This window comes from Biomphalaria glabrata, chromosome 7 (assembly GCF_947242115.1).
Source record: "Biomphalaria glabrata chromosome 7, xgBioGlab47.1, whole genome shotgun sequence".
Lineage (NCBI taxonomy): Eukaryota > Metazoa > Mollusca > Gastropoda > Planorbidae > Biomphalaria > Biomphalaria glabrata.
In genome coordinates, this window is record NC_074717.1 from 29,842,895 (window position 1) to 29,870,046 (window position 27,152).

Consider the following 27,152-nt stretch of genomic DNA (forward strand, 5'->3'; position numbering starts at 1 on the left):
AAGCAAACAAGGTTACAAAGACAGTTGTGTGGAGACACAAAACTCACAATCCGCCCCCGAAGTGGTCCACCCAGGCAGGTAAAAAGGCAGGTTTCAATATTTTCAGAAAGTACTTCAGAATGAAATTCTATCAAAGACAAATGACAGAGAAGAATGGAGAAAGAAGGTTGCCAGCTCTTGTGTGGTGCCCCAGCGGTCCACAGACCAAAGAATGGGTGAAAGTGAATGTGTAAGTTAGATGTGAACCTGGCCTAACTAATGTCTTATAAATAATATATAATTGCTCTAATAGTTTTGTAAAGGGACAATTTATAATCTCTTTTTCCTCAAGAAAAAAAATTCCTTTAGTTCAGTGTTCAATTGCCATATAGGGCAACGCTGCAGTTCACGCGATAATATGAAAAACTCTTTACTAATTGTTGTTTTAAATTATGTCCAACTTATATGCATACTAATTAGATTTTTAGTGTGTAAATGTAATAGTTAGTAGGCCTATAACAGAACTTAACTAACTTAGCAATACAAATGCTGACAGTGATAGCCTACTAGCCTAGGGCTAGGGTACCGGTAAAGTTGACCTTTAACTTAGTGATAACCTTTGCACTTGATCTTACGGCGTCTGAAAAACAGCTGACTTGAATTTACTTTATTGTAATTATTGTCGTACGTTGTTACCTCAACATATGCAGTGTGTCTCTGTTAGTCTGTGACTTGTGTGTATGTGTATACTCATTTACATCTAGATCTAGATATTCTAGTCTAGGTCTAGATCTAATCTAAATCTAATCTATTATCTAGCTCTAGATACATTGATTATCTAGACACTAGACGTTTTAAATATATTATTATATATTCTTTCTAGATTCTAGATTAATCTAGATCTAGATCATCTACTAACTAACTAACTACTTTATCACTAGTAATCTAGCCAATCTAGCTAGAGTGTAGTGTATCTGTTGATTTTATATAATTAAAATATTATATTATATTAATATTATATTATAATTTCCAGATCAGTCAATCATCATTCATTGAGTCAATGACTCAATGTATATTATTCATTATTAAATTATAATTAATTAGATCTAGATCTATTATTATAATTATATATTATAAATACTTAATAGACACTATACTAAAATACTTCACTATACTACTATAGTTAGTCAGTATGTGTGACTATATACTATTAAAAAGTACTAGTCGACCGGCGGTGTAGCATAAGCTGTTATTTTGTAGGGCGGCTTTAGGTGACCGCAGTGGGCTCCGCACTTATGCGAACGCAGTGGGACCCGCACTTTCATAGGATCCGCGCTAATTCTAAGTGTATAAATTATTAAATAAACCATTGTTTAACTTATAACAGATTTCCCGCGACCTCCTGTTGATTTACCAGGAGCTCCTGGAAATCTCCTGAAATTGCAAAATATACGAAAAAGTCCTGGAAATATCTGGAAATTATTAAAATCTTTAGAAAACTCATACAAATCTCCTGAAATATATACACAAAAATTGTCATTTTGGGGTGTCATTCAATATGGAAAATGCCAATAATCCTATGCGCGATAAGAAAAAAAAAACGGCCGTAATTTTGGAATCTGATTAAAGAAGCTTCTCGCGCCTCAAACTAATGAAGAATTACTTTAGTTTAACAATTCTCGTAGATAGATTGAAACATTTGGTAATTCTTGCTATTGAGCATGATCTATGCAAGAAATATAATTTTTATGATATACTGTATGACTTGGCTACACGCAAGGCTCATAAAGTTGTTCTGAATGAATAAAATGCAAAGACAAATTTATTATCTAATACAAACTCTTAAATTTCACTTATTATCCGTGGCGTAAATCTAGTTCATCCGACATGCGTAAATAAGAGAGTGATCTTTTCTTTACTTCTTCTCGTCCAAACTCTTGAGCAAAGAAGAGAATTATATGTATAGATACTACAGTATTATTATACAGCTATATTAGTATATATAGTGACTGAATATTCTAGAGCTAGATCTAGATTCTATATCTAAATCTAATAAAATTAATATAATTTCTAGAATCTAGATGATCAATATTAGTATTAATATCAATACAATATTGAATACAGCAGGTAAATTTAATAAATATAATATAGATCTAGATCTATGATAGACCTATTTATCTAGATCTATATATATACACATGTATGTATTATAATTATAGTATTATTTCATTCAATCAACACTCAATATTGATATTGTCTAAATGTTTTATTGCAGTGTGTTGATGTTAGCACCACAAAGTCAGTAGTTGTCAAAACAATTTTAAATTTCAGTATGTATAGTTAGAACTAGACTAGATTCAACTATGATTTAGGCTTACGTTAAGAGTCATTTATATATCTGTTAAGTGAGAATGGCTGCCAGGTTGTGTGATTTGCGAGCTTGACTGTCATTTGGACTTATCGATGGTCCCAGGTCAAACCCTGTCCTCTTCCATCCCCTGTCGTCCTGCAGGAGGTTTTGACTAGGAAGTAAACTATCTTCAACTCTGAAGGAACATCCGAAACATGAAAAACATTTTGAGTAATTATGACCTACTTAAGCTATTCAAATGTGTGCTTTCAACATCACCTAATTATATTAAGAAGGTTACAGACCTACATATAATAAGGATTGGGAAGATTCTTTAGAAATGAAGATATATTATGTCCCACCTCAGGATGCAGGAATGGCATCATGTGGGGTTTGAATTATGGACTATTGTGATGACATTCCAAAGAGTCTACCACATTGACAAGCAGCCATCACTGACAAACTTTAGTAGATAAGCTTCCATTTACTATTTTCAAAAGTGAGGATGTAGTCTATAAATGTAAGAGAGTAGGAAGACAAAGATATATATATATACAAGTCATGCAAGAAATACAAGAAAAATGCAGGGAGTGGAAGAGAAATATCCATAAAAGTTTTAGAAATATACTTCAGGGACTTTCTGTTTTGGCTACATCAGACTTAGGTTACATCAGTTAATTTTACTTCCTACTTTAGTTTTAAATGAGTTGTTGTAAACAGCATTTGTAACCTACGAAATGCCTAAAATTGATATTGATGTATTATAATATTTAACATTTAAGGAAAAAATAAAAAAATGATTTTTAAGTTCTGATTATAAGATGTCCACCCGGCTCTATAACTGTTAAGCAAAGTAAAGATGGTTGCGGTCACTTCGCTGGCCATGTGACACTCTGAATAAATGTAGATAAATTAGCCAAAGGAACATTTGAACTATGCATTCATTATCTAAAACAATAATCACTAAATCTGAAAGGCGACAGATGTTCTTATCTTTTCTTTGTGTTTGTGTGTGCATGTTAGAGGCTATGTAGTCTAGAGTTTCAACTTCTAATCAAAATTGGGTAAAACATGATCCATTTTCATTTTTGTTGTCTAATAATGTTTTCAACATTTAATGGAATTTAATTTTTTTTTATTTATAGGCAAATTAAATAGGCTGTTTTTTTTTTGTTTTTTTTCTCTGTTAAAATGACAAAATTGTTATATAAAATTTAAAACTAAACAATTACTACGAATGTATTTATCTTGAAAAAGGCTGATTTTCACATGCCATTTGATTTCACATGAGTTTCTCTAATTTTTTTGTCTTCTTAGAAAACTTCTGACTTATTAAAAAAAAGAATGACCAGCGCTGAAGTTTCAGAGATTTTATCTTATTTGCCAGATTGCAATGGTAAAGTAGTAGTAGAGCTTGGAGCTGGAACTGGGTAATTATGCATTTTTATGTTTTATATATTTATTTATAAAATCATTTAAACTTCATGTTGTTTCATTAAGTATATTCTTGAAATCCAGATGGAGTCAGTTTTTAATAAACACTTTTTTTTTAATTTAAATAGGCTAAATTAGTTTTTTTTATATCTATAGATATATTCTTATTTATTCTATAGATCTAATTCTCAAAGGCATCATTTCTCAATTTAAGCACCTCAAAAACATTTTCCTAATGGTAAACTGTGCATCTAAAAAATTATTTTGGTAAAATTACAAAAACTGATTGTATACCCAAAAAAAGTATTTGTAACAAAAAAAAAACAACGTTGGTAAATGGTGTTATAATCATCCTTAAATTATAAAGAAATATCTTTAACATTACATTTTGATATCTTTTTGTATTCTAGTAATCTCACTTCTGAATTAGCAAAAAAAGCAGAGAAGGTTATAGCAATTGATAATTCTGAAGATCTTATTTCGAAGAACAAAGAAGTCAATCAACATTTAGAGAATGTTGTATTCACCGTTAGTGATGTAACAAAACTAAATTTAGATAATGAGAGGTAAGTCTTCACTTAAAACAATTTTCTGCTGACCATTTTATGTGAATCTATGACTATTTCTTTTCATTTCAATGACATCCCATTAACAGGAATTGTATTATTAGACAATGTCTGATATTTTTTTGCTAGATTTGTATCTAACAGATAAAGTAGAATGTAAGATGTATGCATGTCTTTTAAAGATATCAAATCCATTTGACCATTCTAGATGAAACCTGGCATGAACATTCTTTAGATAAAAGTTGTGATCTTAGGATATGTCAAGTTTCCCTACAGCAAGAGAGTTTACTACATTTAGGTCAATTAGACATATGATCTTGACATAGATTTTAAATATTAAAATAGCATAGATGCCATTTAAAATATATAACAAAACAAAAGCAGAATGAAAAACCCAAGAAAGTTAAAAGTATCAGTGTTTTGATTTATTGAGTTCTATTTCAATTTCATTGATTGCTAATGTCAGGTAACATGATGTCAAAAAATTCTTAGAAATTGGTATTTTCCAATGAGTAACACTAAGATTATTGTTTATTTTCAGTGTAGATATAATAGTAGCTACTAAACAAGTATTCACTTTAGAAGACAACCAAGTGCAAAGTGTTTTCCAAAATTTTTTATCTTGGTTACGTCCAGATGGCTATTTATTCTTTGTAGAAACCAGCAAGTCTAAAAGTGGTAAAGAGATAAACTTAGCAGAGTGGTTCCCAAATCCATTAGTTGTGACATCAAAGTTTAAGAATTTTTCTAGTGACTTTTTATTAAGTATTACTGTTGTTTTAATTTCACAAAATGGTTGGGAACCACTGTGTTAGAATTACTTTTATAAATATTTCATTTTGTACGTTACAATTAAATGATATGCTACTTTGAACTGCACATTTCAGATGTGGACTCTTCTGGGCACAATATACCAATACGGGAGATAGAAGTTTATGAGGCTTTCTATTCATCAGTCTCAGTACCATGTGACTCAGATAGTTTCTATGGTTTTGATCTTGTTTTATCAAGAACTTCAGAAGCTACTTTAAAGGTAATATTCAAGGATTTGACATTTTAATTTTGATAGACCCATAAAATATTACATAATTTTAGTGTGTGGATTTTTAAGTTAATTTTTTTAACAATTTAAACAGCTTACTCTAAAACATTGCACTAGGTTGGGGTAAGCATAACAGTTGTTCTTGTGGGAATCAGAAGAACATTCCTAACTATAGTTTTTTATTGAGAAATAGTTTTAAAACTATTTGAGTAAATTGAATGCTAAAAAGGCTCTGTATATTTTTTTTTTAATTTTAAAGATCTAAACTAAGATTTTCCACCCAAAAATTCATGTAAGAACCATTTTAGTTCTTTAGAAAATTTTTTTTGCTACTTCATAAAAATCCACTTTCCTGACATCCATGTTAATTTTGTTTTTACAAAGCTTATTTCAACTCACTCTGTCTGTCTGCTAAAAAATTTGTACATGTTCTACCACACACAATCTCTAATTAAATTAAGTTGAAATTTTGCACAATTATTTTAAATAACTATTGGTAATTAATTATTTTGTTTGGTATCTCGAACAAGGAAAAGAAATTTTACTTGACTGATAAGGTGGTATAAGTTGAATTAGTCCCCTTTATTGTTTGTAGAAAGAAAAATGTGTAAATAACTTTTATACCTTTTCATAAGCAGCTCCCAGGCACAGAGGTTACCATATTTTCTTGAGAAGGCCTTAGCACTTGAGTTTGAATTCAGAATTCAGGTTGCTCACTTTAAAAATTCAAATTTAAAAAGTGATCACCCAGATACCCCCATTCTTTCTCCTCCTACCTCTTTCCAACTGGTCAAGACAAGTGATATTATCATAACGTACTGAGAAAGCTAAAAGCATGAAATTGCACTAAACTAAAACAATTGGTAAAAATATTTATAATCGCACAGACTTGTTATTGCTTGTCGAGATCTATTACAAATTTAATAACATGACTGATCCAAACTAATTAATACAAGTACACTTGCTTTTTTTTTTTAAAAAAGTACTTTTTTTTTGTATTTTGGTTGTTGTTGTTTTTTTACCAATTTGTCAATTTTCTCTAATAGAAATTTATTGCTAAACTTTTTAAAAAATTCTTCAACATAAACCCAGAGTAAATTGTTTTCTCAATAATTAACCCAGGATCTTTAGCTTTGAATCCAAGTACTTTACCACCTATCCAAAACATATTTTGAATTATTACCCAATACATGAAAATAGTTGTTTTATAAACAAATCACAGATTTGTGAATTAGCAATAAATGATTTCTAGTAAGTAAGTTTGCAGAAATAAAAAAAAAATGATATCCAAATTAAGCCTTTAATTTTCTTACAATTATTACTAGAGTTTCAAAATTACAGGAAGATGGTGATTGTGATATGATCTGGTTATTAGAGAAAGTAAAGAAAGATAACTCTCAAGCCCATGGTTTCCAAAGTTTTAGAGAGTTCCTCGACAAGAAACAGTACTCAACAAGAGGTATACTTCTTTATGAAAAGATTTTTGGAAGAACTTTTGTCAGTACTGGTGGAATAGATACAACTAAGGTAAGACATGATAGTAGTCAAACCTTGTACAAGAACTTGTTATATTTATCTTAGAATGAAGACAATTATGATTATATTAAACTCATCTGTAAAACTTTTCTAATTCAAGTCATTTTAATAGATATTCTGTTTACAGACTAAGATAAATTTGATTTAAAAAAAACATTTTTAAGAAACAATACTTTAGTCTGAAATGGCTTAACATCAGCAAAGTTTTTTCACTATAAAATTTGGTTTATTGCTTATGTTGTTATTCTCTATTGTGGAGTTAAGTAATATTACTGTAGACTAGACACTTTTATGTTTGTTATGACAGAAAATTATTTTTAATCAAATTGTTTGGTTTATTGTATATTTTAGCTGTATTTCTTCAGTTATATTTATCAGTGGATTAGATTAATTATTGTTTTTTTTTTTTGTTTGTTTTCATATTCACAGGAATTTCTACAATTACTCAATTTGCAAAAAGGCCAAAAAGTTTTAGATGTTGGTGGTGGAATAGGAGGTGGTGCATTTTATATGGCAAAGGTGAACTTTTTGTTCTTTATTGGTTTTCATTTTTACACTTCCTCTATTCAGGTCACACATTCTTAGAAACAAATGGATCCTGGAAAGAAAAGGATCCTGGGTAGACACAGTTCTTGAAAATGGCTCAAATGATTTCCCTAGAAATTTGACAGTTGATATATATCATTAGGAGAAGAATTACTAGTTCGTTGACCACACTTTCGATTGTTAAATTTTTTTACAGATTAAAAAAAAAAATTTGGCTAGAGGACTAAAAAATCTTTATCTTGAACAGACTAAACTTTGGATATTTCTGAATGTAGGCTCTATTCATTAAAGAGTAATAAGTAAATAAACTTCAAGAACATTTTGCACACTGTCTTTTAAGTCTGGATCTATAGGCCACAAGTCATCAGGGATAGCAATCTGAATTATGTTTATTTGTATTACTATTAGTAAAAATTAAAATTAAACTGAAATGAATATCAGAATAAAGTTCTAATGTATTGATTATGCCCCTTGAAAATGTGTGAAATGAAAAAAAAAAAAGGGGGGGGGGGAGGGTTCAATAGGTCCATTTTCTAAATCTATCATGCATTAATTATTAAGAGCAAAATAATCACTCTTGCAAAGGTTTTTATTTTACCTTTTTTTTAAAAAAAATTCTAAGATTTTTTGTACAACTTTTTATGATTTTTTTTTTGCCTACTTCTCATTTTCCTCTAATAGTCATGACTAACTTTCACTATATTTTACATATCTATCTTGAACAATGTAGGGGGGTGGTCAGTATTACATTCTAGTGTGGTTTGTATGGGAACTATAATGACCTTTCTATTGATCCCCTGGGCAACATTTGGTATATAGGTAGTACAGATTGTTTTGTTTTGAAAACTTTTAGAATTACTTACGCTTTTCTCATGTTTTTGCTTAAAGTCATCAGGGATTGTAATCTGAATTATGTTCAACATTTGGTAAATAGGTAGTACAGATTTTTTTTTGTTTTGAGGACTTTTAGAATTAATTCTCCCTTTTTCTGATTTTTGGCTTAAACTAATCTGAATTAAGTTCATTTGTATTATAAGTAGTAGTCTGGAGAAATTCAACTTTTATTTTCAATTTGATTACTTTTGAAATGAATATCAAAATAAAGTTCTACTGTATTGATTATACCCCTTGAAAACCTGTGAAATGAAGGTAATCAGAACTAATATCATTTTTTGAATTTGTTTCCTTAAAGACCTATGGTGTGAAGGTAGTCAGTGTTGACCTTTCATTTAACATGACACAAATTGGACTGGAGAGAGCCAAAGAAGTTGGCTGTGGTCCAGATCAAGTTGTCTTTGAAATAGCTGATGCCACAAAGAGAGAATATCCAGCGGAGTCATTTGATGTTGTCTACAGCCGCGATGTTATACTACATATTGCAGACAAATTGTCTCTGTTTAAAAAATTCTTTGTAGGTTTTAATGTTTTTACCAAAATATTTAAGTACATCTTTTTAGTGATTATGTCTTTGTTAATAGTAAAGCATATATCAACTTTATATTTCTTTCTTAGAAAAGTTTAAGTATTTGTTATTTGAAAAGTTCTGTTTGCTAAAAGTTGAGCATATATCAAATTTTTATTTCTTTCCTAGAAATGTTTAATTATTTCTTATTTGAAAGTTTGGCTTATGTTATAAAAGCTTAGCATATATCAACTTTATATTTATTTCTTAGAAATGTTTAAAGTCTGGAGGAAAAGTTCTCATCTCAGATTACTGCTGTAGTCCCAATAAACATTCAGATTTATTTAAAGCTTATGTTCAACAGAGAGGCTATAATCTTCTATCACCTGCTGCTTATGGAAAAGTAAGCCAGTTTGCTTAGATTATCTTTATTTATAACAATATAATTATTTTAAATTTAATCCATCGAATATTTGATATTTCTTTTACATCTGTGTGTCCATTTAAAGAACCCTGATTTTCCAATGTGACACAGCATTTTTAAAAGTAATTGACAGCAACAGTTGATTAATATCACTTTGATAAACAGTTTATGCTTGTATATTGCAACAGTTAAACATGCCTTCTAATTTATTACAGGAATTTTTCTTCCAATATTACTAAATAAATGAGGATAATTAGAAAATTCAAAGCATTCCATGTTTTACTAATTCTTCCTATATTTTGTAATAGGGAAAAAGGGAAGAAAAAGCAAACTACCATTACACATTACCTTTAGTGTTTGAAATATTGAATTTACAAAATATGATAGGACAATATCAAACACACATTTTGTTTTCTTAAATGTTAAATTCATCAACTGCGTTATGATTTGTCATATGTATTTATATTTCCAGCATGTTTGCATGTTTGTTTGAATGTTATTAATTATTGTTTACATCTAAAAAAAAATGCAGTTTTTCTCATGTTTTTGTTTAGGTTTTAGAAGAAGCTGGCTTTATCAATGTGAAAGCTGAAGACAAGACACAACAGTTTGCAGACATTTTAAAAATAGAAATTGAGAGGACAGAAAGTAATAAAGAGGAGTTCATTAAGGTAACTATCTGAACTGTGATAAACAATCTCATTAAATAGTACAACCAGTGTTCACTGCTGATACTATTGAAAGTTGCATTGTTTAAAAGACTGGGATTGAAACAGCAACAAACTCCAGCTTGTCAGCCTGGAAGTAGGGCAGCAGTAAACAAAATTGTTTCAAGTGGTATGTATATTGTTCTATCAGATTTGAAGCAACTAGAGTTAGAAATCCCAGATTCTGCTAAAAGAAGTAGATTGATGGATAAAACATATTGAGGCTATTTTACATATCAGTTGTTATGAAATCATCTTTGGTAATTAAAATTAATATCTGGGTAAGATGGGCACCTTAGTCCATTGTGGGAAGCGTGGTCGAGAGTTCAAGTGCACTTGAACTTGGCTACCTAGAAAGGGGCTCGAGGTTCGACACCCGACTTGGGCAGAGTTGTGTTTACTGAGCGCCTAAGGGCTGCACAGAAAACCAACTCCTAGATAGCCCCTCCCCCCCCCCCTTTCCCATTGGTCCACAAATGAGATTGGACCAAAAGCGCTCTGAGCATGTTATAAGCATGAAAGTAGCGTTATATAAAAGCTATAATAATAATAGAGGAAGCAACAAAAAAAAATGTCCTAATCATTACCTTTGTTTCAGTATCTTTGAACATTCTCCTTCTGATATAGTATTGGTAACACAAGTTTTGAACAATAAAATGTCCTATGTCTTGAAAATAAGTTTTTTTATTGTAACTACATAAAATTTGACAACTTTTTTCATTTACCCCTTTCTGATAATATTGAATTGTGGCCTGGTTGAGTAGTATGCACTTTGTTTTCACTATGGTCCTGAGCTCATATCATGACTGCCATTATGCCCTGCATCCTGCAGGAGTTTTAAGCTAAGGAGTAATCATTTTCTTTTCTGATGGAACATCCAAAACGTGTGATTCAAATTAAACAAATGTTATGATGAGTTCATTAATTAATAAGTTAACATAACAGCTGTATGTATTCCTAAATGTGGAAAATATGTTTAAAATTAATTTTCATGTGGAAAGAGGAACTTTTTTTAGTTGTCCACCTATGGAAAAGTTGCTATTGTTTATGAACTGTCTGTTATATTTACATGCAAAATAAAATAGCTATTGAAAATCAGAGTTCACTATGCTATGTTTATACAATTATTTTATGAAAAAAAACAACAAAAAGAAACTTAAAGATGTACAGATCAAATGTACTTTTAGAGTATCATTCTTGTATCCTTTTTCTTTGTTTCTCCTAGCAGTTTGATGAAGACGGCTACAATTATATTGTGGATGGCTGGAAAGAAAAACTTGTCCGTGTGGAACTAGGAGATCAGAGATGGGGTCTCTTCTATGCCGAGAAACCTTGAGCTCCTTTGAGAAACATTTTTTATCTGTGCAGTAGGTCATTTTTTAAATGAATGGTTCATTTGTATGTGTTTCTAAAATAAAATGTTTTTTTTTTTTTTTTGTTGAAATAGCTTTTAGAAATCAAAAGGTTTTATTAAAGAAGTGCTTGAAGGTAACTGTGCATGACTGAAAAAAAATGTTCATATCAAACTGTTGTCATTATATTGATCCTGTTGTTTTAGAATGTTGCTTTAGGGATATTGAAAATGGGCATTTATTTTTACAAAGTGTTGATTTATATACAAACTCATTTGTGAGTTAAATGAACGGGAAACAATTTACATTTTTAAAAATATTTATCCATGTCATTATTGTAATTTATATTTACATAACAATTGACTTTCAAGCCTTGATGCAATAAATTCCTTTTAGAATGACATATTTTATAAATTTAAATTCCACTGTAAATTTTTGAGTATTTCTATACAAGTCTTTACAGTAAAGTTATACATCAACTTAAAACAAGGTTTTGTTATTTTGTTTTTTTATTTGTTTTTCTTGATTTAATTCAAGCAATAAAGTACTCAGCATCAAAGTTTTTTAAAATTAAAATCTACACTCCACATCACAGTATAAGTATAAATCTCATGCTAATGAAAACTCATCCATCTAGCAAGCTATTTGTTAATGTTGATGATAAAGATAAACTGTAAAAGTATGTTCACATAAAATAAATGCTATGGCTGTTTTAATTTTTTCGTATGAAATAAAACTACCAAAACATGGTTTCATTATAATATGGTTTCAGCAAGAATTATAACAATTTGAAAATATTCACAACTAAATGTTCTACAAGACTTCAAACACATATGAACCCATGGCAGCATTTATAACATATTACAACTGTGTTCTCCAATTAAAAAAAATATTTAGTTATCTTCCAAATGCATTAGTTGGTATCCGAATTTAGCTTTTATAGATAGAAGAAAAAAGTTGCGTATTTACAGGGCACTGTTAGATTATGAAGCTTTTTAAATTGCTTGATTTTTATACCGGTACTACAATAAATAACAATAAGGCATTGTCTTCAAGTCTGAAAATTAAGGAAAAGTGGGGTATTTAACTATGCAGTTGTCTGCCAGAGTTCGCATATTAAAATATTTTTTTTTTGTCTGCTTTTATTCTATAATCATTAAAAAACTACACACCATCTGTTTCTAGCTGTTGATAATAAACTTTGTTTAATTCAACTTTACTCATCTTGCATCTCTTTTTGTACAACCTATGTTTTTGAATAAATCCATTTCTATTGCTATTGTATTTTTTTATTCTCAAGCTTGTGACTGGTAACACCAAACAGTATATTGATACATAAGATTGAATGAACCAAAAGTTTTGACAGAATTTAATCTTTGTCTGAGTTCTTTTGTGTTGTAGTCTCCCCACCATCAGGCCCACACACCAAACAAACAAAATGCATTTATATCTAGATCTATACATTCTGCTTTCATTCATCTAGATCTATTTAAAGCGTCAATATAAAACTAGAATGAAAATATAAGCTTAATTTTCGTGCTATGGTCTTAATGTTAATATAAAATTAAAAAATAAACTGTATCGTCACATATTCCTCAATGTTATTTCATAGCTAGAATTAAAAACAAAACATTTTCTTTGTCTTGGTGTTAATGGTGTACATATAAAACTGCTTAAAAGTCTAGGTCACAAAGTCAGTGTTAACATTAAAACAAGAATCACTACGTCTACGTAACAATTGTAAAAAAAAAAAATTCAAAAATAGATCTTATACATTTTTACTTTTATCAATAATATTATAAGTCATTGAAGTTAAATAATAAATCAACTGTGTGGAGGTGTTTTGTTTTACCCGTGTAAGACTTCAAACGTACACAATTTGTTATTGTTGTGTTGTTGTTTTTTGTTGACGGCGCAGTCTTAAGATTTCACTTTTTTTAACGCCTCTCTAAGTATTCGCCATTTTAAGACGAAGCATAGCAACGAAGGCAACGAGGTCTAATCAATGTGGGCAATGAATCCTGACAACGACTTTAATTAAGTGGACGAGGACAGTGTTTTAATCCGGCTGATTTAGAGATGTAACTGGTTCTGAAGAATTGCCGTTAGGATCTTGGGTTTCATACTTGCACCAAGTAGAGCAGAGACCCTTATAGCATTCATGATTGTTAAAAAAATCTTCTATTCCGGCCAAGCCTCTGTCAGTTTCGCCATAGCGTTGATCGATGGAATGAATTGTGGGATTGATCAAAGTTAATGAAGATGTCTCATGGTTGAATGATCCCTGAAAGTTGGTCACGATAAATTTTTTCGTTGCGTGCCAAGTGTAATGAGAGAAGGCAGCCAGAGTTGGCAGAACCTCTACGGGATAACTCTGCTCTTCACTGTTTTGTTCTCTAGAAACACAGTTACTGTTCTTTGTGGTACGCTTCTGTTTATTTCCTTTGACTGCGCATTGCTCTGCATGAGGTTTACTTTGCTGATTGTTTGCAACATTTTGTTTGTGGAACTGAAAGAAGGGTCTCCCTACTAATGGCTCAATAACCACCGTCTCGTTTATCTTCAGTCGCTTTTCGTGGGGGTTAAATTTACGGAACACTCCAACGAAAGATGATTTTTGATTCACGTTAGTCAGAAGTGGCCGAGGGAAAGACAATGTCATGCTGGCTGTTTCTCTATGAAATTGTGAGGCTAGCTCATCCGCATTCGATGCGACCTGCACAAATGTATCCCAGTCAGCGTAACTATTGGAAGATTTCTTTTTCAACGTCCGAACAACGCACCGCTCGCCGTGCCTGTCACTGGCGAAGTATTCCCCGTTGAGAACTCCTTTGTACAACGAATACGTTTCTCCCTCGTGAAATGGGAAGAATTCGAAATTCGCCTCGTAACTTTCCCCGTTCCCTCGGTCTCTAGCTAACTCAGTTGTGTTGTCCACTTTTATTTCCATGTTGCTATTGTCTTGTTTAGCCAGAAAAAAATCTCACAAGCTCTGCATTGAAAACTGAAAGAGAAAATAAAGCGCAATGTAGATTTCTATCATAAAAAGCTTTCTTGTATTCATTAATTGAATGTGATACTCAATGAGTTGTCTATAATACAAATTAGATAATGGAAATAGAATCTGTCTGAAAGGAGAACTCTTTATTATGACACATCGATTCGATCTTTTGGTAAAATAGTTTACAGATTAAGAGTAATAAGGCGTAGATTGCAATGAGCCAAACAATGAATAGAGATAAAGCATCCATTTTCTCCACCTCTCTTTCTCTCTAAAAAAAAAAAAGAAGTTAAAGTTCCCCTTTTCGACCATCAGATCTATGGGGCAGATGATGTTAGGGTCATCTGTTCCTATGGTCAACGAGCAGGGTGTCATGTGGCCAGCACAACGACCAACTGCCTTAACTTTCCCCAACTACGGTCAGGTACTCGTTAGAGTTGGGTAGATTCAGGGGCGCCCTAAAAATCCCAAAATTCAAAATCCCAGTCTTCACCGAGATTCGAACCCAGGATCCCAGGTTTGTAAGCTTAATCACTCAGTCACAGCACCTCCCCTCATTTTTCTCTCTACCTCTCTCTTTTCTTTCTCTGTTTTACAGACAATTATTAGACCAAATCTAAACTTCGGCTCTATTAGCACTTCTTGCTCACAAATCTCTATGTTTACTGTGTGATCTCGTTCATTATTAGTCTATGACAGTATGGGGGGAAAAGTTAACATCACAACGTAATATACAAATAAATACATAGAATTATAAAAACAAATAAACAAAGGTTCTTCCACTAAGGCTGAGTCTTAATTGAAACTATTTAAAACGATATTTATTATACATTAACACTAAGTAAGGTAAGTACTATTCAAAACAAGCATTTAAATCCAAGTGTGTAATGCAACCCCAAGGGCCGGCCTTAGCATTGGCAAACTAAGCAGCTGCCAAGGGCCTCCGATTGGTGTGGAGGGGGCCTCGCACAGGACTCAAACAAGTTTTTTTTTTAGAGAAATAAAATGACAAAACATGGATCCAATTTCAACTATAGAAGCAACTCTGTGTCTACATGCCCATATCTAAGTCTCTACTACACTTCAAAGTTTATCTTCTCTTCTTCACGAGTGTTTAGATTTATTTGTTAGACTACAAATGTTTAAAGACTATTGTTTCTTTCTTTCGGTGAACCGCTATTGTCTAGTTTCTAGCCTGACGGTCATAAATCGTTCATGAAGTGCATTTGTGCTATCGGTGTGCTCTATGAACTGAACTTATTAGTTGATAGGACCTATATAAATAAATACAGGAAGGTTTTTAATTAATTGTGTATTTTTCGGACCTAATTTTGGTTTTTCTAATTCATTTGGGGTCACCTTATTCACATCACCTAGGGCTTCCAATTACCTAAGGGCTTAGGCGTTCCTGTCCTCCCCCCCCCTACTTTCGTTCTATTTTATAATTTTTATTATCTAAATTACAGTCTGATGTAGGCTTATTAAACTTCATTGAACACTACTTACAATGTATTCATTGCATGATCAAATAGAAAAACAACGAATTCATATTACAAAGATGTAGGCCTACCACTGCAGGTGTTTCATACCTCAGTAGTATGTACATTTTCATATGAAAACACACAATAATTCATTTTAGACCCTACATCTGTATGCAGGTTTATATCGTTAAGCCAACCCCCTTAACAATCCACTATTGTTTTAAGCCAGATCTAGCAATTTCCAGTTTTCCCACATCATTTGTTTTTCTACTATTACTAATGTAGATGTACTGATGTTCGTACAGTGATCTCCCCTTCCACCACTCTAGTCGTTGTGAGTTGTCTTGAATATTGCTTGTACAAAAACAGCATCCACCAAGTCACATACTTAATGTCTACTCCTTGTGGGAATCTTCTCCTCACTCGTAAAGTGTTTTAATTGAAATGAGTTTGACATTCAGTTAACTAAGCTATTGGAATATCCCTTCCCACTTTCAACTCTTAAGCAAGAAATCTTCATTAATAAAAAAAAACACTATATTTGGAGAAACAATGGGGGGGGGGGGTAGGCCCCTATTGTTGAGTCAGTCAGTCAGAGGAAAGAAAGATGGAGATGGAAGTAGATAAAACCATGTTGAGTGTCAGGACACGACAAAAAAATCGAAAAACTAGATAAAGATATGAAGTGAGAAAGACATCTACTTGTGCTTGATAGAAGCAACAGGAATTGATAGAAGCAACAGGAAATGACGCACGTTTAATACCGGAAAGATGTAGGTTTACTTCTGCTCAACTTTTCACTTTTGTTTTTACGACTTAAATGTGTATCAATAAACTCTCTCGTCGTATTTAGGTTGATTTGATCATTTATTTAACCCCTGGCCTGTCATAAATTATGAGTGACTGGTCATGCTTGTACCTAATTTAGATAACTTGACTTGTTCAATAAATAATATTGTAAAATGTTTTAAAGTATAGTCCATGATAAGATCTAACGTCTAAGGTTCTAACCAAGGAATGGGTTATCTACTGTTGATACGTAGGCCTATGTTTCTTTAGAAATCTTAATTTTTAAGTTTGCTAGCAATATACTGTAGGTTAATATCAGGACATAGGAGGACAAAGCGTTACAAGGGAGGACAAAAATCTAAAAACTAGGATTACCATTTAGTTGAAGAAATATTTTAGTTACAGTAAGTAAATCATAGGCTGTAAAACTACAATATAATGTATCATATTACTAGACTGATATCTAATTTGAAACAGTTTCATATCTCTGTCTCAAGTATTAAGATCTACGAACACCCATGATCGTGTAAGATCGTTAATGAGTGAATTCGTGTGTGTAACCAGAAGATATGAAGGATCCAATTTGATGGCTGGATAACATGCAATTGCAGTCACCAACAGCACCAGACATGATCACATTTTGAAGCCAAACACTTGTCGGACAGAGGACTACACAACCTCGAAAATAAATATATATTCTCCTTTTGCCGGACGTTTGGTAACCCTAGTCAATATCCCGTTATAAATATAGAAGAAATTATTCCATAGATTAATTATGTAAACAAAGAAACATTAATGAAACCAATGAACATTTATGAAACAACTGAACATTAATTAAAGTGCAACTTACCTTTGATTTTCAATTAATTATTTTGTTTTTTAAATCCGACTATATAATGAATCACAAAATATATTCTTAATTCTTTTTATGAATTTTTCTAAATTTTCAGAATAACTAACACATTTAATTGATTGTGTCAATATCAACTGTATTTGTTGTAAGCAAACAATTGTCTCTAAAACCTCAAACGCTCCAGAAACGGCAAACTTTAAACACAGATATTTATAAAAGGAAAAAAAACGCTCGTTTGCTGCTCCGATGTGTGATTGTTTCACGTAGTACTCTTGAGATTCTAGTTTACAACACTTCTCAAGCCAACCAGAGCGAGAGTGTGAGAGATCAGGGAAATCAAGACATTTTATTAGAGCTCGATATAAATAGACGTTATTTTTAAGTGACGCCGACAATTGATCGAATAAGCTTTTCTTTTTTTTTTTTTTAAATCTAAATGAACTTTACAATAAATAAAATTGTCAATGAAAAGAAGTATAATTGTAAAAAAAAAATGTTTTATTTCATTAGCATATTGTTAGGGTTAGAGCAGACGACATTCAGATTGAAGTGTTTAAATAAATTTCCGCTTGGTGTTTGATTACACAATTTGAATTAGTTTTTTTTTAAAGTTCTTAGATCACCTACAAACTGTGACCAATCAACTAATTAGCTTTCAAAAGTCAGTAAGAGACTTATGATAAATATCCATTGATCAACTGGCCATACACTTGCGTGAATGGCCAATCAAGGAATTTTAAAGGGCGGTAACTTGAGCGAAACACTTTGTTAGGTATACCAGCAGTGACAGGACGCAAGTAGTCACCAGTGATAAGCCATGCGTGTCGTCTGATTCGGCAAGAGGTGCCCAAATAGTGTAAATTTACTGAATTTAAGCTATCCAAGGACATCTAGTTGTGTTTTTAAGAAATAAAATAATACGAGTAGGCCCCCCCCCTAATGTGTTGAAGGAAACGAGGTCCTCAAATTGGAAATCACAAGATTTACTTGAATATGTAGGAGCAGATAACTTATAGGCCTACCTACCAAGCTTAGGCCTACGACTTTAAAAAAAAAAGTCATCCAAAGCTACATGTTTCTAGAGCCCAATTAAAATAAAAATTTCCCATACGACCAATATAATAGCAATAACTCGGAATAGTACTTTATGAGAAACTTTACATACATATTGCTTCAAAAATAAAAAAAATTTGGCGTTTGTGTTTAATTTGTGTTAATTTTTATGAAATTATTGTTCTGTCCCCCCCCCCCCCCCCGCTTTTTTTTTTCAAAAATAATCTAATTAATAAGACCAGGCATCAAGACGGCAACGAAGCATATGATAAAGTTAGATGGGACTGCCCTCAAATGTGCATCTCCAGGTCGTTTAAATTAAAAGTTTGCACAGGCATTAAAACAAAACAATAAAATCAACCTAATCGTGTTTTTTTTTTGTATCTTGCGCATTATTTTTTCTTATAATAATAATAAAAATAATTATCTTACCACAAGAGTTTCTCAGATCCATTTCAGAAAAAAAAAACAAACAGTTAATCTAGATCTTTTGTGCACCTATCTCATGATAGATTACGTGTAAAGATTTTTTTTTTAAATATGATTCAATTTTTTACTTCAGTTTCCAACCAAGTTCCAACATTAGGGCTACAGTTCCATCCATGAAAAAAGTCTAGGCTAATAGTAGGATTTGTACAGGAAACAAAAATAAACTAAACCAAAAAAAATTACATTGTCTACTGTTATATATTCGAATGGCTACCTTCAAGGTTTCAAAGCATAGGCTACTTTGGAAACTGTAGGAAAGTAGCCCTAGTATTTCATATTTCTAACTTCTATAATCTCTTCACCTTAAGTTTGGTCTCGGGTCAGAGTTTTTGTAAGTGAACATATCGGGAATTCCTGCCAGACATGATTTTATCACTAATGCTTTCGTTATTGGGTTTCTCTTCAATAAAAGTATTTTGCCACAATGAAACGGGTATACAGTAATAAACCGTCACAAGTGTTTATAGTTTTAACTTATCTCCGCGTGTGTTGGACTGTAGGTCTCTACAGACCTGGGTACCGTTATTGATTTCTGACAAGGGAGAAAAGAAATTTTTATTGTGAATCGAAGAGATTATAAAAATTTAATTCTCGGAAAATCTCTTATCCCTATTGGATTACAGCAAACTATTTGATTGTCCATACGCAAGGACAAATTCGTACAAATGCTCTTTCTTCCCTAGTGCCATTAAAGAATGGAATGGGTTGCCTGAACTAGTCAGGAAAACCAACGACTTAACAGAGTTTAAGTCACTGACCAACAAGCATGACTAGATTGACACATGAAATGCGTAGGACGTAATTATCTTCTTTTTTGAAGTAACGTCTGTAATGTATAAGATTAATTTGCATTGTAGTTATGAATTCATACTTGAGTGTTAATCAAAGCAGGAGTTTAAAAAAAAATTTTAATTAAGGGAAATTGTTTCATCTTTTAAATTAGACCCTTCATACAGTTTTCGCGAGAGACGTCCATCAATAAGATCGATTCAAACCTCTCTTTTGAAGACAATTCAATATGTCTTCGCCAATGCGATGCAGACCTTCGCGTCTTTTCCCTGTTAAAGCTTATTTCTCCCAGCGTTCTGTTGACGTCTTTTGCTTGAACAAAACAGGCCCGCTACAAGACGTCTTTTGTTTGAACAAAACAGGTCCGCTACAAGACGTCTTTTGCTTGAACAAAACAGGCCCGCTACAAGACGTCTTTTGTTTGAACAAAACAGGTCCGCTACAAGACGTCTTTTGCTTGAACAAAACAGGCCCGCTACAAGACGTCTTTTGTTTGAACAAAACAGGCCCGCTACAAGACGTCTTCTGCTTGAACAAAACAGGCCCGCTACAAGACGTCTTCTGCTTGAACAAAACAGGTCCGCTACAAGACGTCTTCTGCTTGAACAAAACAGGCCCGCTACAAGTCGTCTTTTGCTTGAACAAAACAGTCCCGCTACAAGACGTCTTTCTGGACACGAGAATGATCAAGCCCAATACAATCGAATTACTGTCTCAAATGTCTCTCACACTTCTGAATCCGTCCCTTCAGGGCAATAACGCAATAACAGTGACATAATTCTCTGATGACACCTACAGTTAGACGCCATTTTCTTTTCGATGTTAAGACTTGTCCTAAATAATTTTCTAGAAACTGTCAGGTCAAGGGCACATAGAAGATCTGCTTGTGACAGAATCTCACAACATGTTTATTTCGCCGTATGACAATAAAAGTAGAATTATACAACATAACAACTTAACACCATACCAACAAACTAACTTATGACCAATATACTATCATACCCAGTTATTTCCAGCAGTCAGCAACAAGACTTCAAGGTATTGCTGTTAGAATTTAAAAATATGATATTTTGTCCTATTTTGATTTCTCAGAATACTAGATCTATATTCTAATCAATAAAGTTTAAATTTAGGTATCTTCCAATAAAATATATCTACTTTTATGAAGAGCGCTGTCAAAAAGGAAATATCCTGTTCGAATACTTGTTAACGGGTCGATATATAGGTCTAGGTATCTTAAACGTTTAGCTGACCCCATTCCCGAAGGGGAAAGGCATTTATCAGTTTTGTTTGATCTGTCTGTCCGTCCCGTTTACATTTTAAATATTAGAAAAGAGATTAAACATGATATTATGAAGCTTGCAAAATTCTGCTGCAACAGCTTCCTTTTGTCTTCTAAAAGCGAGCTATTCTGTTCTAAAATTCAATAGAAAAACTTTTTTCTCCACAATATATACTAATTTACAAACTATGTACTATTAGTATTACAAATGATAGAACAAAAGTTTATTCGCATTTATCATCAAGAAAAGTAATCATGTTTTCCCCACATTGGAAACTGTAGGAAAGTAGCCGGTGCGTACTGTCACAAAAAAGCACTGTATATATATATATATTACTAATTCTTGTGTTTTCTGTTGTACGAGATAGTCACTAATAATTTACCAGTTACTTTTGTTGTTTTTTTTAAAAAAGAATGCATTTGTAAAATTGAAGCGTACCGGTATCTTTTTCAATCGATTAAATGACAAATCTCAGGCTGATAATGAAAATGAACCATATTTAAATGACGAAAAGTTGACTGAATACTTATGAATATTATCAAGGCAACAACACTCACAATATCAGCAGGTCAAAAATACAACCATGCCGGCAACACTTTCATACCTTTTTTAAACTGTATTGCTTACCAAACAGATGACACATGTGTGGATCTTTCAGGGGCTGCATCTGAGTTTGTGTGAAACATTAACTCTCCTTGTAATCTTTAGTAAAAGTCAGTAATCGGTAGGTTGTGATATATATCATGGGCGTAGCCAGGGGGGGTTAGGGGTTTAAACCCTCCCCCCCCCGAAATAAAATCCCTCCCTCCCGCAGAGGGGGAGGGTGGAACGGAATTCAGTGACTGATTTTTGCTTTCATTTTGTTTATTTTAGGTGAGATTTTAATACTAAATCATCACTTACCACAGCACAGCCGAGGGGGTTTTGAGTTTAAAACCCCCTACCAGGGGTTTTGAGTTTAAAACCCCCTACAGGGATTTTGAGTTTAAAACCCCCTACCAGGGGTTTTGCAGTTAAATCCCCCTCTTCTATAAACAAAACTAAAAAAAAATGCAAACGACAATCCCTAAATTCCAAGAAAACAGCTAAGGAGGATTTTGACTTTAAAACCGCCTCCAAAAATTACGATAAACCCCCTCTCAATATAAAAAAAAAGCAAATTTCACACTCAAAATTCTATAAGCGTAGCCAAAGGGGTTTTGAGTTTAACACCCACTCCATCCAGTTTGGGGTTGAAGCTAAAAAGTACCTCTTGAATATAAAAAAAAGTAAATTACACACTATAAAAACTATGAGCGTAGCCAAAGGGGTTTTGAGTTTAAAACCCCCTTCCAGCGGGGTTTGAAGCTGAAAAATACCTCTTCAATATTAAAAAAAAGCAAATTACGCACTCAAAATGGTATTAGCGTAGCCAAAGGGGGGTTTGAGTTTAAATCCCCCTTCAGAGGGTTTTGATGCTAAAAAATACCTCTTCAATATAAAAAAAAGCAAATTACACACTAAAATTCTTTGAGCTTTTTTTAAAATTTAAAACCTCTCCAGATGGTTTTGAGTTGAAAATCTCTCTCTTCAATATTATTTTAAAGCAAACTACAGTCACCAAATTCTATGATCGTAGCTAAATATGGTTTTGAATTAAAAAAAAAAAAAAAACTCCAGAAATTTCTTAGTTTAAAACCCCTCAACAGATGATTTGACGAAAAAACTTTCCTTTTCGATATAAAATCTAAAGTGAAATACAGGCATGTAATTCCAAGAGCGTAGTCAAGAGAGGTTACAAATTTCTACCAGTGGCTGGGTTCCATTAATAACGTCATCTGCCGAAATTGAAAAACACTAAATGTGGCTCAACAAAGATGGCTAAGACAGATTTTAGGAGTCAGTAATAGAGATCGGGTCTAAATCAAAGAAATCATATGCCGAACTGGGAGTCGAACCCTCAGTAAGGTTGTGACAGAGCGTCGCATGAGGTTTTGCGGGACATGTTCTCCGAAAAAATGAATTACGCATAATAAGAGTTGCGGAAACAGCTTGCCGGAAAATGCGCCGAACGGCGCGAGAGGGTCTAAGTCAGTGAGAATAGCACATTAGGTTTTTGAAATAAAACTTTTTAATACCTCAGATTTTGCATTTGTTGGCTTTTAATACCAGAAATAGTGCTCGGCTGGGGGAGCGCTGCGAGTTTCCCCAGACCCCATTGCTAGCAAGGGCTGGGAGTCTACGAGTTGTCCACTAACTCCAGGAAAGAACCTCTTCTAGGGCACAATAAACGTCTTCCGAAAGTATCAGAATGTAATCAAGAATTATTATGTACACACACACACACACACACACACACACACACACACACACACACACATATATATATATAATTTTTTTCCGCGGGAGGGACCCCCCCCAACCCCCCCCCCCTCCGAAAAAAAAAATCCTGGCTACGCCCATGATATATATACTCTAAACATAGACACACACGCTAACACGCTGTGTCTACTGTCTAGTGTTCATATTACAGTGTTCATATTACTGGGTATTTCACCTATATCTGTAATCTAGACCCATAAGAAGAATGTGCTCAGTTATATTCTTTACTAAATAAGAAAGTAACTCGTTCATTTTTTTTTAAATATCTAATTACATATAATTACAAGTGTTCTTTAAAAAAAAATCAATTATTACGTTTTAACCAAGTGTTTATTCTCTAGTCGTGCATGTTAATTAGAGATTCAAACTTGATCAAGTCAATTATCTTCCTGTCTGATTCAGGCTAACACGCTCCGTGGTAATTTGGAAGAAAGAGTACTTACAAGGTTTCGACCTAGCTTAGAGAATAAGAAATGTGCCTTAATCGTTTTCTGGATATTTTTGTATGGTAGACATAGCCAGATAGTGGTAGAAGACACGATGGCTGTTTATGTATTAGCGTGAAAAAGATAACCTTTGACCCGAGTACCTAGATAATAAGGCACTTATAATTAGACACTTAATAAAAACAAGCAAATGAGCGTTGATTTCTACAATTTTGACCGGAGAGTAGTCTCGCGTATATTATAGTCAATAGTGACAACAGTTTTAGTAGTTTCATATGTTCGATGTTTACCCATGTGTGGGAATGGCGAGCTTCGGTTTAACTATTCCTATGTGTGAATTACGTTTCAGGTGCTGGCATTTTGTATAAATTGTTGAAACAAATCATTTTCTATAATGTTTAATTTTATTTTAGCGTGTTTTATTGTTGATTAGTGTGAACATTTTATTTCCTGCATTTCACAATCACTAGGCGATTAGACAGACCTTTGTTCAAACAGGTTAGATCAGACAAGGCACACTTCAAGCATTGTCTTCATTGAAGTCGGCTTAGAGGGGAGGGAGAAAGAGAGAGAGAGACACACACACACTCAATTTCATGTAGAGAGAGAGAGAGAGAGAGAGAGAAATACACTTAAAAAGAGAGAGAGAGAGATAGTGAGAGTAAGAAAGAGAATATAAATAAAAAGAGAAAAAGAAAGAGAAAGATAATTTGATAGAAAGAAAGGGAAAAAGAAGATAAAGTACGAGAAGAGAACGAAGCAGTGAGTGTGTAGGTCTGTAAACAAGAAGAAAAGTGAAAGAGTGAAAGAAAGAAAGAAAGAAAGAAAGAGATAGAACTGCTTAGTTACGGTAAGGAGTCAATAGAGTTTTTTTTAAAGTGGAATTTCGTTTCGTTATATTTTTAGTTTGTCATTTGTCTTCTGTAAAAAGTTGCACGTTTGGTCCCATACACTACACTCACTGTGCTCTCTTTACCATGAATAATGTAACTCCACAAGATGATAGAAGGGAGCGTACCAGAAAAGAAATGCTCTACTACAGAACTAGAAGACCAACAACCTCAATGTATGTCTTGTTGTATGACACGCGCATGTGTAATAAGTGTTTTACAAATTGAGGCGCCAAAAGAAAACTTGTAAACATTCGTATAGGATATTTTTATACAGGGAGGAAAATCTATAAATAGCAAGCTACTTGGTATATCCGGTGTACAGACTACGAAGCTACCGACTAGCATAGTCTTTGAATTAACCATAGGATTTTTTGTTCACTTTGCAGCATTGTAAAATCTTCAGAATCAACAACAACAACTGTTATTAACTTTCATGGCAAAAATCATTCAGTGCTTACGGTTTTTTTTATTGAACTAGATGTTATTGTTATGCTAGATGTTATTGTTATGCTAGATGTTAATGTTATGCTAGATGTTATTGTTATGCTAGATGTTATTGTTATTCAAGATGGATGGGCATCCGTTGGTGAAGGGCATCAAATTTATATGTCTAGGTGAGCCCGATGTATACATTTCGGGCACCTTACCGTTGGCAGTTTTTATTTTAAAATCTGGCACTATGTGACCGTCAAAATGACAAATGTAACCTTAAGGTTGGGGAAATTAGGTCTACTATCCAAGTACGATCCAATCCTTAGGGAGCATAAGCTTGGAACCAAGCTAAGTACCAGGCTAACTATGTAAACTTGTCATCACAAACACAAAATGAATTTATCGTATTTTTTTGGTTGGGGGTGGGGTGGGGTAGGATTAGAAGGCACATTGTACATTAAGTAAAACAAATTTAATTTTTTTTTTCGATTTATCTTCCACAAGGCAACTGACATCTCAAGGCTAGATTGAATAAAACTTGTAAAAAAAAAAAAAATACAGGCCTGCACTATTATCTCACTATGTCTTAAAATATTCTCATCATCAATTTCATTTCAATGCAAGACAAATGAAGAACAAAATAGTACATTTTAATTAGTTACAATTAGATCCAGGTTTAATGTAGTATTAAAACTTAAATGCTTGAAATAAATAGAAGACAAAACGAAATGAACAAACTTACACAAAGCTTGAACAAAGCTTGAACAAACGTTGTTTTGGTGCAGCACTCTTGGCTAGATCTACACGTTTGGATTGTACAAGACTTTCTTTTAGTCAAATAATCTAAATATCCGTTTGTTGTGAGTATTTAGAAAAAAAAAGTAAATTTTAAATTTTCATCCACTCATGCATCACTGCCTACTGACAGTGTGCGTCTACCAGTATGACACCATACAACACCTGTGTTGTCACTGACACTGTCACTTATTGTTTCTTGTCAATGTGGATATGCCTACTGGTGTCATCAAATAAATATAGATCTACAAGTACTGCACAACACTAGTTTAAAATGTAAAATAATAGATCAATATTAGGAGCACGGTCAGATTCACATGTTTAGCTGGCAATTATCTAAAAACTATCTCGTTATGAAAGGCCTATAAACCTTGCCAGATAAAGTGTCGAGTAAGGCCAAAAAATTAATTCATTTGAACATCACTATAATAGCTGCTAATAGATAACTAGATACCTGTATTATTGTTTTAAAGCCGTTTTAACGGTTCACTAGTCTTCCGTGGGATTCATACGAATACCGACGTCTGCAACAGGCATTCGGTCCAACTGGAAGGAATCAATAAGTGTGTGAGTGTGAAGGTGTGTTTGTGTAAATGCGCTCCTGTAACGTACACTCTCACTAAACGAGTCGACGAGGAGAGCGAGGCTGGCACTGGCTTGCGTGATAACAGTCCGTCGTCGTAGTCAACTAGACATAACCATGGTGATATTGTTAGGGGAAAGATAAATCTTTATCTGGTGCGAGGGTTGGCAACTGTTCTGAAATCAATAACCCCCTCAGGGAAGATTATTATAAATAAAGGAAAGTGGCACAAAATGAGGTCAACGCATGGTCAATAAGTTCTTTTTTCTCCTTCTCTTTATCTCTCCAAATCTTACTCTTTATATATTGAAAAGAAAAAAAAAAGAATCTGTTTCAATATATCGGTTGATCGTTGGAGTTGTCCTCTAGCATGTCATTACTTATAGTAGTCGTAACATGCATCGCCGTGCTATATGCGCAGTGGTCTGTCGTTCAGCCGTCTAGATGGTCCCGGGTTCAGACCCTGCCCCATGCCATGCCCCCGTAACCTGCGGAAGGTTAGGACTAGGAAGTAGACAGTCTTCAACTCCGAGGAAACATCCGAAACATTTAAGCCTAAAACATTT

The 27,152-nt window shown here is 33.1% G+C and overlaps 2 protein-coding genes across 13 annotated transcripts; one reads left to right on the forward strand and one right to left on the reverse strand.

Moving 5' to 3' along the window:
• Positions 1 to 584: 584 nt before the first annotated feature.
• LOC106069080 (uncharacterized) lies at positions 585 to 12,557 on the forward strand. Of its 6 annotated transcripts, none has more exons than XM_013228678.2 (12): positions 585 to 717; positions 2,255 to 2,309; positions 3,647 to 3,759; positions 4,174 to 4,329; positions 4,871 to 5,007; positions 5,217 to 5,362; positions 6,713 to 6,898; positions 7,337 to 7,426; positions 8,646 to 8,864; positions 9,127 to 9,258; positions 9,834 to 9,950; positions 11,215 to 12,557. In XM_013228678.2, the coding sequence occupies exons 3-12, from the start codon at positions 3,674 to 3,676 to the stop codon at positions 11,320 to 11,322; spliced, it is 1,377 nt and encodes a 458-aa protein (XP_013084132.2). In that variant the 5' UTR covers positions 585 to 717; positions 2,255 to 2,309; positions 3,647 to 3,673; the 3' UTR covers positions 11,323 to 12,557. The 6 variants fall into 6 exon arrangements, with proteins under 6 accessions (XP_013084132.2, XP_013084117.2, XP_013084110.2 ...); XM_013228663.2 differs by having other exon boundaries at positions 585 to 651; positions 11,212 to 12,557; XM_013228656.2 differs by having other exon boundaries at positions 586 to 717; positions 11,212 to 12,557.
• Positions 11,392 to 26,607, reverse strand: LOC106069103 (uncharacterized). 7 transcript variants are annotated; one of them, XM_056035515.1, is made up of 3 exons: positions 26,458 to 26,578; positions 25,951 to 26,008; positions 11,392 to 14,342 (listed from the first exon to the last, which is right to left on the reverse strand). In XM_056035515.1, the coding sequence occupies exon 3, from the start codon at positions 14,286 to 14,288 to the stop codon at positions 13,398 to 13,400; it is 891 nt and encodes a 296-aa protein (XP_055891490.1). In that variant the 5' UTR covers positions 14,289 to 14,342; positions 25,951 to 26,008; positions 26,458 to 26,578; the 3' UTR covers positions 11,392 to 13,397. The 7 variants fall into 7 exon arrangements, with proteins under 7 accessions (XP_055891490.1, XP_013084154.2, XP_055891491.1 ...); XM_013228700.2 differs by lacking the exon at positions 25,951 to 26,008 and having other exon boundaries at positions 26,458 to 26,607; XM_056035516.1 differs by lacking the exons at positions 25,951 to 26,008; positions 26,458 to 26,578 and adding an exon at positions 19,307 to 19,399.
• Positions 26,608 to 27,152: the final 545 nt, after the last annotated feature.

What these genes read in the sequence shown, in the direction of transcription:
- LOC106069080 (XM_013228663.2), top strand. Translation starts at nt 3,674, where the DNA reads ATGACCAGCGCTGAAGTTTCAGAGATTTTATCTTATTTGCCAGATTGC. An exon ending in CTAAATTTAGATAATGAGAG is followed by an intron (nt 4,330 to 4,870) that starts GTAAGTCTTCAC and finishes GTTTATTTTCAG; the next exon opens with TGTAGATATAATAGTAGCTA. An exon ending in ATAAAGAGGAGTTCATTAAG is followed by an intron (nt 9,951 to 11,211) that starts GTAACTATCTGA and finishes TGTTTCTCCTAG; the next exon opens with CAGTTTGATGAAGACGGCTA.
- LOC106069103 (XM_013228700.2), bottom strand. Translation starts at nt 14,288, where the DNA reads ATGGAAATAAAAGTGGACAACACAACTGAGTTAGCTAGAGACCGAGGG.